The sequence below is a fragment of the Cavia porcellus genome, unplaced genomic scaffold (assembly GCF_034190915.1).
Source record: "Cavia porcellus strain 051 isolate PalLab524CR breed Dunkin Hartley unplaced genomic scaffold, mCavPor4.1 scaffold_6, whole genome shotgun sequence".
Taxonomy (NCBI): domain Eukaryota; kingdom Metazoa; phylum Chordata; class Mammalia; order Rodentia; family Caviidae; genus Cavia; species Cavia porcellus.
The window spans coordinates 6,630,627-6,650,257 of record NW_026947489.1 but is presented as its reverse complement, the minus strand read 5'-3'; the positions used below and the strand labels follow the sequence as shown (position 1 = coordinate 6,650,257).

General features: G+C 48.2%; 1 protein-coding gene across 5 annotated transcripts in view; it reads right to left on the bottom strand.

Moving 5' to 3' along the window:
• Otud7a (OTU deubiquitinase 7A) overlaps positions 1 to 19,631 on the bottom strand; it is a 293,689-nt gene that overhangs the window by 60,527 nt on the left and 213,531 nt on the right. For 4 of the 5 annotated variants that reach the window (XM_063249840.1, XM_063249839.1, XM_063249842.1 and 1 more), the window contains 2 exons: positions 15,889 to 16,071; positions 8,289 to 8,507 (listed from right to left, as the gene is read on the bottom strand). In XM_063249840.1, coding sequence (XP_063105910.1) covers positions 8,289 to 8,507; positions 15,889 to 16,071 — 402 coding nt within the window. The remainder of the gene's footprint in view (positions 1 to 8,288; positions 8,508 to 15,888; positions 16,072 to 19,631) is intronic. The other variant, XM_063249843.1, reaches the window with a different exon arrangement.

Genomic DNA, 19,631 nt, shown 5'->3' with positions numbered 1-19,631 from the left:
ATAATTGCAGAATATACTGGGTATACAGGATCCTGGGATAAGCACGGACCTGGCAAGGGCAGGCCCAGCTGGTGTTGGCCCCTCCTCAATAGGATGCTGTCCTGAGCTTTAGTCCAGTGACTTCCATTTCCCCTGGGTAGTGAGCCCAGAGATATGTTTCTCAGGGCCCCTTCGCTGCAGCTGAAGTGGGGCATGTGCAAAGAAGATCCTGCCATTGGCAGCTTTCCGAAGCTTGGGAAAATGGTTTGCCATGATTTTAGGCTCCTGTTGTTCTTGGATGCCTCTCTGTAAGTAAATAAATCCGCTTTCTGCAGCTTCTGATGTGTGCAAGTTCTGTCTCACCAGATCTGGAAAGTAACCGCTCACTGTGATCTGCTACACAGTTAGGTCTTTCGGGGGTCTCTAGCCGAGAGCTTTGCTAGCTGACAGCTGGCAAGACAATGGAATCTTAGCCCTTCAGCTGCAAGAAACTGAATTTTGCCAATAATATGAAAAATAAAACGATAGAAGTTGATCCTACCCTAGAGAAGAAAGACTCCGGCTGAGGACACACCCAACAGACACCTGGATTTCAACCTTGAGAGATTCTGAAAGAATCTCAGACCCAGCTGACACTTAGCCCATTGTGGACCCACAGAAACTGTAAGAGGGTGCTCTTGTGCTATTCTAAGCTGCTAGTGTGGGATCCTTTGCTATGCAGTAATAGAAATGCATGCTTGTCTTTTAATCAAAGGATGCTGAAACAGGAATTCTGTTCATTAATTTCCCTTTCCTCTCTCAGGAGTGTTCATGTGTCTAGGACGCTTGCCTGTGTCCTTGAAGCTAAGGGGACTGGGTATGGACAAACACTCAAACTCACAGGGCAAGCGGAGAGCTCCTGGGAGCTGCACAAAGAACTCTGTGGCCCAGGCTGGTGAGAATTCACACACCCATAAGAGGACAGAGAGGTGGGATATGTCTGTCTGCCTGACTGGGTAGAGGGATGGCCGGATGTGGGCTGGATGTAAGCTGGCTTCTAGAAGTCAAGATTTTTTCAGAGTTCAGAGCATTCAGGTGAGATCACTCTCAGAAGATGACCCGCCCATGGTAAATGTCAGCACTTTCCAGCTTCGCAAGACTAAAATGTCCTGGTGCTATTCCAACGTCACCAGGGTGTGCCCAAAGTGCAAAGCCCAAGGTAAAGGCAGGCCTCACCTAAGGGAGGCGCTGGGAAGGGATAAAGGGGTTCGTAGTTCAAAATGCTTATTCCTGGCTTCCACAAGGTGGCCGTTCACATCTTCCCATATAATCATGCCGAATAGGAAGAACACACCTGAACAGGAGCCTGTATTGTGAGTATCTTCACACTATGAGCTCCTGCAAAGAAGAAAATCACAGACCAGCATCCGGAGGCTGGGGTTTCATGCACGGGGAGTGTTAGTCACTTGTTCTGACTTGTCTGAGCGACATTCTTCAAATTCATACATTATAATGGGACTGATGTGTGACAGATGGTTGCACACAGCTTAGAATAGGATGTCATTTTGCCCATCACTCACCAATACACCTCCATGAAAGAAAACAAAACTTGTGACAGTTCTGTGTGAGAAAGCCCAGGTTACGCTGTGATTTCCTTTACTATCACTGGGCAGCATCCCTCTCCCAGGACCATCTGTTCCCACACTGGATCTGAGTCTGTAACCAGAACCATGATGCTTTGCTCTGGGTCTGTCTTCCCCATGTCCTTGGGACACCTCTGGGGCAGGGACCTGTGGTCCTCATCTTGGTCATCCTTGGTACCAGTGATAGCGTACGGCACCCGGGTTCTTAGTATGTGCTTCCTAAGCGAATAGACAGTAATAATGCCTGACAAAAGGGCTTACTGTTCTGGTCAAAATATAAATTCTTTCTAGCACAAATGTAAAAGAAAAAATGAAACAGGAAAATATATCATGCTATGAATATAAAGTAAAATGTCAGCCAAGTGGCTCTTGGCTTGGTGCGCAGCACGTACCCAGCACTGTGCACAGGACACTTCTGCTGACCTTCAGAGCAGCCCTGGAAGCAGAGCTGCCTCAGCCCTGGGTCAGGGGAGAGGATCTGAAGCCCTATGAGGGAAAGGGCTCAGCGAGGACCACACCGTGACCAGTGCAGTGCCCAGCCTGAACTCTGACCTCTGTCTCTTGGAAATCTCCCTGAGCTCTGAGGTCGGGTCTCTGCACATTGGGCCCATGAAGGAACAGGGGCCCTTCTGGGCCCACCACCGGGCTCTGCTGTTAGTGACAGTGGAAAGTGCTCCAGCAGCCAAGGTCAGAAAGCAGACCCAGACATCTGTGGGGTGACCTTCAGGAGCAGGGCATGTTCCCATTTCATAGGACACCAAGGGACACTGCATGGAACAGGGAAGGGGCCATGCTGTGGTTTGGAACTTGAATGTCCCCAAAAGTCCATCTTGTGGCACTACTGGGAGATGTTGGAACCTCCCAGAAATGGGGCCTAGTGGGAGGAAGTGAGATCACTGGGGGCATGCCCTTGACCCCCTGGTTCCTGTTCTGTCTTACTTTTTGCTTCCCAGCTGCCACGAGGTGAAGAGGGCTCTTTCGTGTACATATTCCTACCAGCATGTATGGGGCTGCCACAAACCTTTGCCTTTGTTAATCTGATTTCTCAGGTATCCTGTTTCAGTAATGAGCTGACCAATACAGTGTGTAACAGTGCTGGGAAGAAAGTGAGGAAGGCAGAGGCTGGTAGGAGCTCTTAGAGGGGAGACACTTCCTGGTCTTCCTCGGCACCCAGCACAGCGCTGCCTCTGGTCTGTAGTTTGTGAAAACCCAGGCTCTAGTAGTCAGATCCACTGGCCAATGCCTGGTGTGGAGGTTCCCCAATGCATGGCACATGTGGCATCATGGGACACTCCTGCTTGAACTACCTTCTTTCCTGGGATTTGGGCGCCCACTAACCCTGGCTTTCCCTGCTTCCCAGGCCGTGCATTCTCTGTGTCCTCTGCTGGATTCTCCTGCTGTTTCCGAGCCCTCGATCCTGGAGTACCCGCCGGGGGCTTTGGACAGGCTCTCTCCTCTTCCCTGATCCAGGGCAATGCATCTAGTGGATTCCCATTACTGCACAGAGCTGTGTCACTGGCACACCGAGAGGGTCTTCCGAGCAGCTCACTGCATCGCAGGGATTTCACCACGCATGACCAACTCCCACACTTATGCTCCCAGCTCCTCCCGCTCCCTAACTCCGGGCTCACGATTCAGCTGCAGCTTTACCAGTCTCGCCTGAACCTCGGGCACTGCCTGACTGTCTTCATTCTCCCCAATCCACATGGCACCATTATCTACCCGTGTGGTAAGAGTGACATTCTTGGGGTTACGCTTGACTCTCTGTCTGCCACAGCCCCGCCTAACCTCAGCAAGGCCCGCAGGTTTACCTTCAAAGCGGATCCTGCTCCAGTCCCTGCCTGCTTTTCATTTCCCGTGCCACTCCACAGCCTGGCCTGCAGTACAGAAGCTGCCTCCTCCCTTTTTCCCGCTTTTTCTCTTCCAACCCACAGCCCATTCTTGACAGAGCAGCTAGAGGTGAATCAAAGTCTGCCACTCTCCTGCTTAAAATCCTGTGGAGGCTGCTCCAGTTAAGCCTAAAGTACTCGTGACGGCGCCCTGGGCCATGGTTCCATTTCCTGGCCTTTCTCCCCCCTCCTCCAGCCTTCATTGTACCTGCACACAGATGATGCCAGCCTTTGTTATGCGTGGCCAGCCGTCCCCCTGCCGGAGCCTCTGTGCCCAGGCGCCTCCCCCACTCCGCGCTGCCCAGTCTGCTGGACTTGTCGGGTGCTTCCCCTCTCCTGCTGTCCCACACCTTGCTTCTTAGCTTCTCCTGGCAGCTACTGCTGCCTCGCTTCGTATTTGCTGCTTACTTGTGTATGGCCTTTCTTCCTCCCTGGCACTTGGTCTCCTGAAGAGCAAGGATTTCCATCTGTCCAGCTTGCAGACGGAGAAGCCCTCACCTGGACAGGTTCGTGGGAGTGCAGCGCTGGTGTCCACGGATGAGTCTCTCGCAGTTTGGCAGCTGCCACATCTCTTTGACTTTTGGAGGCAAGACACTGACACACAAGTGGACCATGCCACTTGGCCAAACTCCCCAGACCACTCTGGGCTGTGAGCCAGGGTCACGCTGACTCCAGAATCTGCAAGCCTCTTCCACATCTTACGACTCCTTTGGCAGATTCCCTCTAGTCCAGTTACCCACCCAAGGAAGCAAGACTCAGCGCCACAATTCAAAGGTGTCCTAAACATGATTCCACATCTGTATTCCACTCTCCTGTGTATATGGAAACGACCGTGCTATGCTAATGCCTCTGGCCTTTGGTGTGTGCGTACACTTCCAGATGAGCCCCTGATGGTACTCCCCAAGCTTCCAGACTCCTCACCTCGGAGTCTTAGCGCTTGGCAGTGCAGCAAGGAGCTTGACTGCAAAATAAACGAGTTCTTGGGTCCTCGGCAGGTGAATCACTGATGGTGAGAATCATCTTTTTCCTCTCTCCGAGGCCAGTGAGTTCTACCCGCACAAGACAGACTGCCAGGTGGGAGGGGCTAAACCTCCCAGGGTGTAGGGCTAGGGGAGGCCTGGTCTCCCCAAGTTTTGGGATCTGTTGAAAGTCAAATCTTCTACCCTACTCAACATGGGAGACTCACAAATGGACAGGCCAGCTCACATGCCCCAGAAGCTGGGCAGGAACCCAAATACCCACACCATGCAGGCCACTGAGAACTAAAACTGTGTGCCGGTGCTGTACTGTGCCACCTTGGGCATTGCACAGAGGTTGGTTTTGTTTTTTGTGTGTGTGTGTGTGAATTTTCTGGATCACAAGAGCCCTGCATTGCTCTATAGCTGAGAAGAAGTCCCCCACCACGGCTCCATGAGGAGGGTGCTATTTCCTACCAACCACAACTGGATTAGCTGACCCTCAATATTTTTCCATACCTAAATTCAACAAACAATAAATGAATCTGCATATCAATAGATTATTCGTAACCCTCCTAAGTACTTAAATATTGGCACAAAGGATGCCCACAGCCCACCCAGCAGTGTCAGTGGCTTCCTCTTGTCCCCGTGTTATGGCAGGGCACTATTTTCCCCGCGGATGGTGATGGCTGCATTCCCAGGAGCCCAGTCACTTCCTGGGGTCAGGGTCCCCAGCCACATGCAGTAGGGGACGAGGGTTTCCTGCTGGAAACTGCACGCAGGAAGATCTGAGGGATGGCCTAACCTAAGCCCTCGCTTAAGAGCAGAGAGAAAGAGAAGGTTGGAAGGCAGATGGACGGAGGGCTGGGTCAGCCTTGCATCCTCCCAGACCACAGAGGCCTTGCTGTGCCCAGGGAAGGGCTGTGTGCCACTCTGCACACCTTCCTGTTTTCGGGGTCTGGGTCTTAGGAGACACGCTGAGTCCTGGGGTGCCTGTCCCAGGCGGAACCCTGACCTTCTTTGACCTCATGCTGGCCGAGCAAGCTGGTGGCCTCTCCAAGGCCTCCTGTAGTGCAGACTGGGGCTTCATGGCTGGTGGGCGGGGCCTTGTGTCTTCACTGATCTCTGGGGCTGTTTCTCTCCCTTTGCTCAGTGCATGAAATAAGCAAAGTGCCATTTGCAAATTTAACACTTTAACTCAGTAAGTTTGGGTTTTTAAGAGGTGCCAGATGGTATTTGAACCCTTTTAAATGCTAGTCAAGAAGGAAAATGTAAGTGATAGAAGTTACTATGTGATAGGGCTGCTGCTCCCTTTACCTTCGGGGTATGCATTCCCCAGTAGATGCCTGAAACCACGGACAGCGCTGACCCCTACACACACACTTTGCCCAGCCGTACATATCTATGATAATGTTTTACATACTGTAATAAATGTGATTAAAGTTATGAACAGTTCATTTCTGGCATTTTCTTTTTAATATGTTTAGACCACAGCTGCCTGAAACCTCAGAGAGTAATCCTGGGGGCTGGGGAAACTCCTGTGTTCAGGGGAAAAATGAGTAAGAAACATTCAAAGGAAGAGAAGGCTTTGGGTAAACACAGCAGGGCTGAAAGGGGAAAGCGGGCGTGGCGGAGCTGAGGGGAAGCCCCCGGGCACCTGCATCTGTGGCCTGTGCTGTCTATCACTGTCGCTGCCGAGCCTTGTGCAGGCCTGAGCTGCTGCCAACTTCCATGGAGAGCAGCTCTCGAGACCTGTGTGCTCGCTGACCTGTAGCAGCTTCTCGATGGAAAAGGAGCCTCTTGTTCCTAGCACCTCATCTGACTCAGCCACGTGCACCCTGGCCTCTGTGGCAGGTGGTTTCTGTGACCACCCATCCCGGTGGGCGGGGCGGGGTGTTTCTGTGTTTGTGGATCAGCGAATGGCACTGACATGAGACAGTAGGGCTCGGGTGCCAGGCTGGGGCACCTGGTTTTCAATGGCCGCACAGCAGTGCAGGCAGCAATTTGTCCAGTGTCACAAGGAGGAGCCGCTATAGCGCCTGGGGATGTGGACCTTGTTCTGAAATCACACATGCCCCCGGCGAGGCTCCCTGTATCCTGTGACTGAGATTTGACTTTGGGGCTGCCACAAATCAGCCCCGTAAGCCACCACCCCCTCCTTTGTCAAAGGTGTCATCCACTTGGCTCTGGGAGCAGCAGGGTGGGAAAGGCCTGGGATTATCTGACCAGTGATAGCATGAAACCAGGATATCCAGAGGCTCCACGATTGTCAAAACAGCCGCACGGTGGGGAAAGAACGTGGTGGGAGCCCTCATTTCTCTGCATCTTCCTTCTTCCAAAGCCACGCCTGTCTCCACACAGCTACTCTCACCGGCTGCCTCTCTGCCAGGCACAAGACAGCGATGCCAGGGCTACTTCCTGGCATCCTTCACTCGTGTTCTTTGGCAAACAGTCCCTTTACAGCAACCTCTTATCTCATCAGGTTTGTAGGTCACCTTTTCTCTCCTACCATGGTCCTGACTGGCCCATTCACTGATGTCCAATTTATATATCCTTCTCTTCTGTCTTCCTCCGAAATACTCAGAGGTATTTGGCTGTGTACACTGATTCACTGCCAACAGCCCAGTGCCATGTTGCTGGCTGCAGCTCTCAGCAGGACCCTCTCTCTACTGCTTACCCACAGCTCCCCTTCCTGCTCTGAGGGGGAGTCACACCTGGAGTGCCTCCAAGCTCTAAGGGCCAGGCCTCTGGCAATGGAGGCTCCGTGCTCCCGCAGACAGGAAAAGCTGCCTAAAGTCTGAGTCCAGAGTCCCAGGTCCTGCTTCCCAGCCCCAGCAGAAGCTGCTGAATCGTGACACAGACACACTCCAGGCCCACCGTCAGGGCATGTTAGCAAGTAGGCTCCCTGCTGGGCAGTGTGTCACTTGGGAAGGACAAAGAATCTTCCATGTGTATCAGAGAAGCCCCTGAATGTTTGATTTTAGAGTATTTATAACACAAGTGATTAGGAGTGAAATATATATTGCCTTGTGTCTGGAATAACCTAAATCTCTTGCAGACATTTGCTGTGCACTGATTTTTTTCCCACTGGAGTTGCAGAGAAGAGACACTTGCTGTGCTTCCTGGGTGCTTTACAGCTAAACCATTAAAGAGAAGGAGAAGGAGAAAAGGAGAAGGAGAAGGAGAAGGAGAAGGAGAAGGAGACTAAGGCTAGCCTCTTCCTGCTCCTCCTCCTCTTTTTTTGAGACAGGTCTCACTATGCAGTACAGGCTGGCCTTGACCTCACTGTGTAGCCCAGGCTGGCCTCAAACTCATGGCAATTCTCCTGCCTCAGCCTCCTGAGTGTTGGGATTACAGGCGTGTGCCACCCTGGCCAGTAGGGCTGGCTTCTGAGTTTCCTGGATGCCAGAAAGGCTGGGAGGGGAGGGGACTGATGGCCACGTGAGACTCGTGTCACTCAGTGCTAAGCGGTGTCCTACTCTTCTCTCCAGCCTGTGACCTTTCCCAGCTTTTGTTCCACACCCATGCAGGAGTTGGATGGGGAGAAGAGGGGAAAGAAGGCAAAGAAGCCCACAGTTCTCCTGTAAGAAGGGTCCTGGGATTTAGGGACAGGGTGGGGGCAGCTCGAGCCATTCAGGGCACCCCGCTCCTCGGCTCCTCCTCCCACAGGCTGTCCAGGGAACACGGAGTCTGCAGAACACACTCAGGAAAGACACAGAATCCCAACAGGAAGCCTCCCAGAGCCCGAGAACACCGTTCTCTCTCCTGCTCCGTGAGGAAGCCGGGCCAGCTGGCTCATTCGCCAAGCCCAAGGCCAGTGACCCGAGGGGGAGGCCACGTACCTGCCTGTTCCAGAGCCACCATGGTTGCCTGCTCAATCAAGTCCCGCTCGATGAAGCTCCGGAAGTCCTCGCTGTACACGCTCAGGTCCGGCAGCTGGAACGTGTAGATGGGCATCTCTAGCGGGAACTGCTCGCTGTTGCACTCATTTGCCACGTGGGACCGGGCCAGGGAGACGATGGCTGAGCTGGCGTGCGAAATCCCCCGGGAAAGGCGCTTTTCTGCAGGGAAGAAGGAAGCACAGACACGGGACCGAGTCAGCATCAGTGTCCTTCTGTGGGCGCACACCAACACACAGGTGCGCCTACATGCACACACGAGCATGTGCGCACACACGAGCATACACATGTACATATACCGACACACACACAGGCATACGCACACGTCACACATCCAGGCCACAGTGTACACACTGCACACGCACATACACACCCATACACATGTGCACACAAAAGTACACGCAGGTAAATGTACACGTGGCATGGCAGCTTACAATCCAAAGGTAATTCTCAGAAGTATGTATTTTCCCATTCAAATAAATAAAGTCATGGAGACAGAATGGATTTCAGAATGGATGGTTTTGATTCTGACACCTCAGGGTTAGGTAGTTTCCTATTCTGAGGAGGGTCATGAGAAGTCAGACCACACAGATCGTTAGAGAGAAGAGCACAGGGTCACACAGGGCTCCTCACAGGCTCCTGGGGATGATCCCATCAGCTCCTGGGCTTGGCCCCCATCTTCCCAAGTGGAACCAAGCAGACCACAAATTGTCCTTCCCTATAATCTGTGCTGAGGGCATACATATGCCCACAAAGTATTCACGTAGAGTCTGGGGAAGGAGGGACTGGTGAGGGGCTTCTGTATTAAGAGAACCCAGGGGACACAGGTCCCCATAGTGTGCTGCCCAGATACCCCAAAGGCTGCCCTCTACACAATGGGGATCTTCTAGGTGGCTCAGCCTCACTCCTATGCTTAGAGGCGTTGTGATTGTTAGTGAAAGGTAATGCTATTAAGCATATCCAAGCAGGAAATATTTGAACTAAATCTGAAGGGAAAAATGTTTTTGAACTAAAAATATATTGTGTTGAGGATCATCCAATGAGAAACAATACTCCTAATACCTCCCAGCACCATCGCCAGGGTGTTTATAGAGAATCTTTCTGTCTCTCACTATTCTATCTCTGTCTCTTCCTCTTGCACACATACAAACATGGATTTTTGCAGTGCTGGGGATCAAACCCCAGGCTTTGTATAAGGTAGGAAAACATTCTACCGCAAGGGCAGACTCCAGCCTTGGGTCTTTAAATATGAACTAGTGATTGTTCTACTGGAGGGGTAAACGAAACATTTTACAGGGTTTGCCATATTCAAAGTTACGTCCCAGAGAAACAGAGGAAGGAGAGGTGTGGGAGAATGAACAGAACTCGGCTCCCACTGATGATTTAGATGAGGGCAGGTGTGTGGACTATGCTCCTGTTCTCTGCCTTTTTGATGCTCAGGCATTTGGGGTGGGGCTGCCTGGGGACAAGCGGCCACTCCAGAGCCAGCCACGTCACAAGGACAGCAAAGGGCTGGTGCAGAAGCACGCTTTTCAGTGCAGACCAGCTCACTGGCAGTCCACAAGGAACCTTCTCCCCGACTGGCTCTGAGGGCTCAGAGTGTTCCTTGCCCTTATCATCTGAGGGCCAGGTCCTGGACAACTAGCATTGGGGCCTACACCCCCTAGGACCACTGAAATGATTACCAGCAGCTGGCCCTAGGTCAGCTCACTCTGCCATAGAAACCACAGTACAGCCCCTTATTACCCATGGCTTGCCCCGCTCCCTCTGCCTCCTGGTCTGCTCTGTGCCTTCCTTTGTGGGCCCATGTGGTGAGCTATAGCTCTTTCTCCACGGGAACTACAGATGGAGACTTCTTCCTTTACAACTAGTTATTTCTGTCTCATCGTAGCTGATTAAAATAAATCCTAAGTGCATTTTAAAAGGTGGACAAATCTTTATTAGAAAGATGGATACAGAGAGTCTAGGTTTTGCACAGGTCACACAATCTCAGTCTCCGACTCAACCCTAGCACTGACGCAGCCACACACAATACGTCCACAAATGGGCATGAAGCATGCGAATAAAACTTTATTTAAAAAGCAGGCAGAGGCCAGAAATGACTTGTTTGCTACCATTGGCTGGCCCTGGATTGAATGTGGATGCTTCATTTTCCATTTGAGCGTGTAGTGACTTTCAAAAGAATTCTGCTAAGACATAATCTAATTCAGAAACTACGATTTCTAGTTTATTAAAGATAGGTACGTCTTCCTACAAGGTTTGATTCTTAAGATTATATCGTGATCAGACTATATTATGCTTAAACAAGTATGCTGCTCCTTTTTTTTTTTTTTTTTTCCTGAAATGGTGTCTGATTCAAGCCCAGGAGAGCAGGCACCAGCAACACCAGGCTGTGCCCACATCCCTGCAGACCAGTGAGTCTTCTCCTAGAGCTCTCAGCAGGATGAGCTCACGGGTGGCTTTGCGTGCTGTGGCCACAGAGAGCAGGAATGACCCTGTCAATGTAGGTCTGGACCACCGCTGTCTGAAAGGGGCAGAGCCTCGGAGCCTTAACTTTGTGATGCTGAAGACCAGACACCGGCAAGGCCCTGGGGAAGGACAGTACCAAGTGCCAGGAAGAGGTGGTCTCCACTGCACCTTATCCGCTGGCAGCAGAATGATACACCCAGGAGGAGGAGAGAGTGAGCAGGCCAGAGCACCCTCTCCCTGCACCCAGCTGGAGACACACGGGGGCAGAGGGGCAGAAGGGCACGCTTCCTGGGCAGGGCTGGGAGGGATTTCTGGTGCTGTATGGCTTTCCTGTCCCCCAGCAGGTCACTGCCCTCCCGCTGTTATAGCCTCAGTGTGGGCTAGAACTGCATGAGTCCAAAGCTGGCTAGAGGAATGTCCCACATTGCCGGGACACAGCGGGGCTGGGGTACTGATAACAACACACCCAGGAGCTTGGAAGTTACCATGGGAGGAGCAGCCCCCAGAGACAAGCAACTTTTAAGTTCGTGGTGATGGAAGTTTCCCTGAAGAGAAAAGACAACTCTGGGAAAAGGAGCAAGTGGGGAAAGTTTTAAGTAGGAATTAGAACATTTGAGATCCAGCAATTCCAAAGAAAAGGAAATCAGGGTCCCACAACATCCATACTCCCATGTTCCCCATGGCACTATTCACGAATAGATAACCTACGTGTCCATCAATGGATGAATGGATGAAGAGAATCTAGATGAAGGGAACATCTGTTACGTATCTGCAGCAGAATGCTCTTCAGCCACAAAAGGAGGAAGTCCTGTGGCTTGCAGTAACGTAGGTGAACACGGAGAAGTGAATAAGCCAGGCACAAAAAATAAAAATACTGCATCAGATCACTGATACGTAGAAGCAAAATTGATGAATCTCATAGAAGCAGAGAGCAGAACAGTGGTTACCAAAGGGTGCAGAAGGGAGGGGAAGGGGAGTGGAGGCTGGAGATTGGGTACAAAATTACTATTATGCAGGGGGCATAAATTCTAGTGTTCCATGGCACAGAAGGGCGACTAGAGTTAATAATAATATTTATGTATTTGAAAGTAAGCAGAAGAGAGAAGAGAGGAATTGGAATGCTTCTACCACAAAAATGATAAATATTCGAGGTGGTGACCATGCTAATTATCTCTATTTGATCACTGCACCTTGCATGCAAGCTCTGGTGGCTGGTTACATAGGCACCAGCAGGTCACAGGGACACTGAGCAGTGGGGACAGGCAGGGGTGGCCAAAGAAAGTCAGTGAAGTCCTTTTGCCAGAAAGCAGAATAACTGGGCCAGATTTCAAAATAAGCCTAGCAAACGTGTTCAAAGAGCCAAAGAAACTATGAAATAGTAATAATGACAAAGAACTAGTTGAGAATGAAAACTCAACATAAAATGAAACATAAACGCAGACTCACGACAGACACACACGCAGGATGAATGAGTGGGTTAGGAGGTCATAGCCATGGCATCTCTAGGAGCTGGGAGAAGACGGCAGAGGAATGGTGCAGAGCATGGGTCAGTCTCTGGATATGATGAGCTCTACGCCATCAAGGGATGCAGTACATGTAGGTGTATGATGCTGCGGCCAGCAGAACACAGGACACTGTTTTACAGTGCACTTTTAATAAGCAGAAAGAGTATACTTTAAAGCCACAATAAAAACACAGTATGGTAAATGCATAAAGCACCAGTAGTCATCTCTTATTATTATCAGGTAGTGCATACGCAGTAACACTTGCACTGATATCAGTGATGTATTAAAGTGTCACTACTGGGTGGTAAGTCACGTGTCATACCTTCAGAGGACTCGCGGTGCTGTAGGCTTGTTTACATAAGCATTGTCACAAGCCTGGGGGAAACGTGCTGTGCTCAGACATTATAATGCCACCGCAGTACTAGACAGCAGGAATTTTCTTCAAATCTATCAGAATCTGACAGACTACACTGTAAATACAGCCTGTCACTGTAGAGATGGCATTTTGCAGTGGCATAGGTTTTTAAAGATCATAGAAACCAAACCTAAATACAGGTTTAACAGAACAGAGGTAATTGTCACATAAGCAAAAGTAGAATGCTTAACTTTCAAAATTAAAAAAAACTCACAAAGCATTTGGTATATAAAATACACAACATAAAAATTATAGATATGAAACAAAACTAAATGAATTAAATTTCCTATTTCAAAGACAAGAGCTCCTTGGATGAAATAATAAAATAAAATCTGATGATAAATTATCTCTGAGAATTGCATTTAGTATGAAGGTAAGGAAGAGTTGAAAATAGATGAAACATGACATTCTAGGCAAATACGAACCACAGAAAACCAGGGAGGCAGTGCCAAAAAATAGCATCTTGAAGCTGAAAGATGTTACACGGAACAAAGAGCATCTTTCTATATTGGTAACTAAAGCCTCTGCAGCAACATAACCTAAGGTGAGCACACAGGAGCCCACTGGGGTAGCATCACAACAAACACAGGAGCAAGGGGGAAATCAAAGGGGAGATGATGCTCATCCCTTAGGGTTTATACGGACGGAGTAAGGAGATGAGCAGCAATCTAAGACACAGGCTCAAGTGTTACATCTCTAATGACAAGCGATCCATCCTGAATATGAAGGCCAAGCTGATAGAAACGAAGGCAACACACTCTCATGGTTAGGGAGAGGCTACGTAACAGGTCAGGGCTAGAAGCTGAACTGCACAAATACAAAGAGAATACTAAGTGTCTTCAGATATGATCTGCATATTTGAAAAACCCACATCATTCACTTAAAAGTGTTAGTATTAAGAAGATAATTTATGTAGATTACTGGATACAAGCTAAGCATGAAATGAATTGCTTATCTCTATGCCTAAAGTCTTAATTGAATCCAAATCCATAGAGAGGCACTCACAATGCTCCTGGATGAGAGAAACCCATCACAAACGCCAGGGCTTCTCAGTAAAACAAAAAGTGTAATTCAATTCCAACCAGAATTGCCATGTTAAGGTTTATATGGCAAAATTTTAAGGTTTGCATGGTGAAAGTTTTTATGAGATACACATACTAAAGGAGCTTACCTTAGCATAGAGCAGTATGATATGAAAGCACCAGCGTCAGGGTGGCATTCTGGGCAGCACAAGGGTGACAGAGCTTTGCAAATCTGGGATGCAAATCCGGGAGTTTTTGGACTTTATGGCACGGTTACTATTTTAGTTAATGGGAAAAGGACACTTTGTTTAACAACGCCACTTAACTAACTCAGTTTTAACCCAAAAGGAAGCAGAACTAGGTCCTTTCCCTATATACATACATACATACACGTATTTCAAATTGAAAAGAGCTAAAGAATGAAATTTAAGAATGCATGTGGGAAAGATGTTTCAGTAGCTCTGTGTTCCATGAGGTTTTCTGTAACACGATGAAGGTTAAAATAGGGCAGCACTTTCCATCCTTCGGAGCAGAAAAACAGGGTGAAGCAACAGCAGTAACGCTCAGTGAGACTGTGTTTCCACATTTAGGCAAGTTAAGGAGCCTTCCTAGCAACCTGCCACCAAACGAACGGATGCAGAAACCGTGTCGCATAGACACAGTGGAAAATGTCTCGTCAATAAAGAAGGAAGAGACGACGTCATGTGTGGAGGTCATCATGCTGAGTGGGATAAGCCGGGCTCAGAGCGCTGAGCGTCACGATATGTGGAAACTGAAAAAAAAGAGGTGACCTGACAGTAGAAGAGCAAGAACCAGGAAGGGAGGGGACTGCAGGAGAGGAAGACGGGAGGAGACAGGGGAGGAGAGCAGAGGGAGGGCAGACAGGTAAAAGCAGGATATATTCATGCACGGAAATACTAGAGCGAAACCCACTAACTTGTATAATTAATATGTGATAATAATTACAATTAAAATTTCCTGCTAGAAAGAGACATCTAGCCAGGCACAGGTAGCCCAGGCCTGTAATCCCAGGCCTCTGGGAGGCTGAGGCAGGATGATCAGAAGTTTGAGTCCTGGTGAACTCAGTGATTTAGTGAGACCTCGCCTCAAAAAAAAGTGAAAAAAAAAAAAAAAAAGGATCAGGAATAGAGCTCAGCACAAAGGACCTGGGTTCAATCCCTGGTACCACCAAGAAAAGAAAAGAAAAAGAAAATGAGAAAGAAAAAGAGAATCAGTGCTGCCCAGAACACAGGGAAACACACAGTGAGCAGAAATGTGTTTTGGAAGAAATCTAGAGTTATTAAATAAAGTTATTAAACTAAAGGCACACATATGTTGGCAACACCAAGTCAATTTTGGGGCACTAAACTATTAAAAGGAAAATAACAAATATGGAAGATTTACACGTATAAGGAGACTTATTTCAGCATTGTGCACAGCGGCAAAAACGGAAAACAAAAGCCAAGAAAAACCAGAATGCTGGCTTCTGCAGGAAGCTTCGGACTTAATGTCTACCATGAAATGAAAAGGTAGCTTTTAAGCACATCCGTTGTTGATCCTTTGCCCAGTGACAGAAGCCCAGGTAAAGTGTGATGTGCGTTTCACTCTGAGCCTTTGCGTTTTGCATGAGCCTGCTAGAGATGCAGAGCGACACAGACTCAGATGACCAGGGCATCACTCCCGGGAAATGTGGGAGGCGGAGAAGAAGTCTGTGAAGGTTCCTTTGTATCACTGCACTGTTTCTTACTCTTGTAGTGAAGAAACAGAGCAGAGCGGTGGAGCATGGAACATGGCCATGATGCCAATCAATTGGAAACTAAGCTTCCTGGGAAATAAGGGAAGGAGCCAGAGGTGCTTGGTCTGGACAAAAACAGGTCTCTATGAGGCACACTTACCTTCCACCCCTCAAAGGACTCCTGACTGGACTTATTTACCTGATTTTGGGAGGCAGGGGAAGCACCTATGAATGGACTCTGTGAGGGACATTTTGGTACACTGTGAGGGGCGGCGCATGGAGGGTCCCACTGCTCTGCCCCTGCAAGGTAAGGGTGAGAGCTTGCTCTCCCCTTGGAGCTCCCAGTTGCCCACTGTCCTGCCCCAGGAGCTGCGCGAGGCTCAGGACTCAGTGGTACCTTGGGCAATGTCGTCCTGCCTTTGCAGGCAGGGCCGCTCCACCTTGTGCCCCGGCTGGTGTGGCTCCCGCTCAGCCTGCTTGGGGCACCTCCCTTCATTGAACACATGCGGCAGGTTGGCTGTATGCACCTGTCGGAGCTGTTCATAGTCGCTTAGAGCAGCTGTTAAGTCCCAGTTTTTGCCTGTGGGTAAAAAAATGACAGATTACAATGTTAACACATGAGTCATGCATGAGTAATGATTTCATTGCAGAAAACCATCTGTGGCAAACATTTGTGATTTTTCCACCAGCAGTTCTAGGCTATCAAAGGGGTAATTACATATGTACATCTCTGAAGGTAGGTTTTTACACCCACAGCTGATGATCTGTAGAAACGTGAGTTTTTAGATTCTTCCCTATGTCATATCACACGTAAACATTATGTTATTAATTATCATGTCGTCCCTTCAAAATAAGATTGTAAAGCTTCCTTTATGAAGAGGAGTATGGAGGAGGAAAATTCACACAGAACAGCATTGGTTCAGGACACTTACAATGGTCAGGAGGCTTTGTCTTGACATATTTCATTCTTAACAAATCATAGTCATGATTCTTGCCAAGGCCGCCATCTTGTAAAACCCCAGAGCACATTTTCAAGGCTGCCTGAATGTGATGACAGCTTGAGTCCCCAGTGCAGCAGTGTTGGGAGGAGGAGTCTAGAGAGATGACTGGCTCACACGGGTGCCAACCAAGCCAATGGATTAACCAATTCCTTGGTGAGTTCATAGCTGGAAAATGGGGCCCAGATGAGGAAGCAGTTGTGCCTTGGAAGGGTGGCTGTTACCTGCAGCCCCTTCCTCTCAGGCGCTTTCCCCTCCTCTCGGCTTCCCTGCTGCCTTGAAGCGAGCAGACTTGGTGCATCCCAACCCTCTGCATGTTCTGCCCCCCCTCAGGCCCACAGCAATGGAACCCACTGACCATGAATTAAACCTCTGAAACCATGAACCACGATTTACTCTTCCTCCTTTACACTGGTTTCCCACAGGTGATTTGTCATAGCAGTGAAAACTGACTAACACAGACCTTTCCCAGAGCGCCCTGTGCATGTCATCACCAAGAAAACTTTTAGGCTCAAGTCAAAGAGAAGGGAAGAAGAGAAGTCACCAAGAGTGTGCTCTGGGGACCGCATGGCAGCACTATATTGAAGATTGGAGGTGTCTTATCACTGTGCATATCTGCTAGACAGCCAGCTGAGACATCACTGAGAAGACACATGTCCAGCCAACAGCAAAGGTCCACTCATCTGTTTTCCTTTGCAGTGGCCTCTCTGCTTATCTGCTGATTTTCCCAAGACTCTTCTAGAAGGTTCTATCACCAACTTGGACTCACAGGTACACTGCTATGTGCTTGTCCTGTATCCCTAACCAGGGAGTACCTTGGCTCACACTTGGCGGTTGAGTTCTGACAGTGTTAAATGAACATGAAGACTGTAGATGGAGGTAAAGAGACAGCAGCATTGTCTCTGAGAGCCCAGTTCCCAAACGCTCCACTCCGAAATTTAAAGACCATCTCAAGGATGTTAGTGCTATTGTCCAAGGAAGAGAATGAGATGCAGGCACCTTCACCAGGTGTGTGGAGAGCCAGCCCAAACCTGCTCTGCTGTGTATCCTGCGCCACATAATTCTGTAGACAGCAGCTCAGAGCCAGGGTTGTGTGCAGTGATAGAGGTGCACAGAATGGGGATGCCTGAGTGATTGGTTCTGCACTGCTGGAATGGGCTGCATCTATACACAGGAAACCTAAAATATAAGGACTGGGATGGGTCGATCCTTGTGAGAGATAATAGGTGGGGGTGTAGATGCCACGTGGGTCTGTTATTGGTGGTCCTGTTAGCAGTAGAGATGGTAGAGGGGGAGACAGTGAAATGACTGGTTTGGTTTAGGAGACCTAAGATGAAGATTAGAAAAAATACACGTTCACTCTTATATATGACTGGCAATCATGGGATAAAAGTCAGACTATGATGAAAACCTGAAGTTCTAGTATTTATCAGCATTATTATCATTCATTGCACACTTTTGCTTATGTTTAACTTCTCTTTCTTGGACCAAAATCTCTAGTACAATCTAGTGCTGAAAATTTTTATGTATTAAACTTCTAATTCATAATATTTTTGTTGTCTTAAGATAGGTAAATTTCAAGTAAGTTAACATATGTGTTCTCACACCTGAAGGGAGCATGGTGGTTTGATTTAGCATGAAAGAATCACAGGTAAGACAGAAAACTACCAAGAGACACGAACTCACAGAAGAATGTAACATAGAAAGTGACTGAAATCAGGAAAAAGGAGTCAGAATTGTTGTAAAAATGCAGCTACATTGTAAGGAGAAGAAACCTAGATCATGCATAGCAGAGTCAGTACCATAACAATACAAACAAGTAAAATAAATAAAATGAAAGGGCTAAGACGTTAGAAATAAGAATAAACAAAAGGTTTCTCTATGGTAGATATAGGACATAAACAAAAGAAATGCAGCGTGCATATAACGAGTTCAACATAAGCACAAATTAAAGGGGAAAAGTTCAAAAACTTGAAAACTAATTAAAGACAATTTAATTAAAAACCGTTTATTTGTTGAAATAAATTATTTGGCTCTACATACTGAAAGACCACCCTTAATATAAGGAAACTTGCCTCATGCAGTCAAATCAACCTCTACTCTTGTAAAATTATTGTGCTATAAAGAAAAAGAATACATAAAAAGAAAAGAAAATCAGGTTGCAGTATACTTTTTGGAAGCAACATTCACAGCCCAAAGGTATCTGTGAGATACTAAAAAAAGAAAGGTTTGAGCTAAGAAACTTTATACCTCTCACAGTTTGGATGTGTTTTGCTGTCAACTTGACACCCAAACACAGCTTCTTAAATCACATTTAATCTGAAAATAAAGGAATTAGTAAGTTGATAATTTGCTTAACACAACTACCCCATGTACAATTGGAAGCTCGTTATCCCCCAAATCTCAACAATTCCAGCAGTTTTAAAAGTCCAAGTGCAAGTCTCTTTTGAGACTCAAGAAACTCTTTACTGTAAAACTCTGTGAAACCAAACACACAAAAAGTGATGAAATCCCAAGGTATGACAGCACAGGGTAACTACCCCACTCCAAAGACAAGAATGGGGCACATGAAAAGAATTAGACCACGGTGATACAGAAAGCCACCAGCACGAACATTAAATCCTGCAGCTCCATGGCCAGCATCCAGGGCTCACAGTAGTAAATTAGGAGCTTCAGAGGGCTTTAGTGGCCTTTTCCCTGGTGCCCAGTCAGCTGTAGTCCTCTCTAGGCTGGCTCCACTCATAGTCTGCAGCTCTTTTTAGCTGAGGTTCCACATTCCTGGCATCTCTAACTTTCTGGGGTCTCCACTGTGTCTTTTGTTTCATTCCCACAGCTTCACACAATTTCCTCTCAGGGGCTCCTTGCCTAACCCGCAGGTCCCACAACTCTTGTTTTCTACAGTACAGTCAAATCAGCACCACAGACAGCATCCGTCTTCTATCAGCAGAAGCAGTAACCAGGGCCCCTTGGACCACGGCTTCAGTGCCTTTTGATGGCTGGGCCTGGTGAAATGAATCCCAGGAACCAATCCCTAGGAGATCCTTCTCAAAAGAGTTTCATATGCTCTATACTCTTTTTTCAAATGAAAGGCTGACACTTTTATACCTGAGAACCTGCCATGGGTGAGTTCTTTCTGATCCTG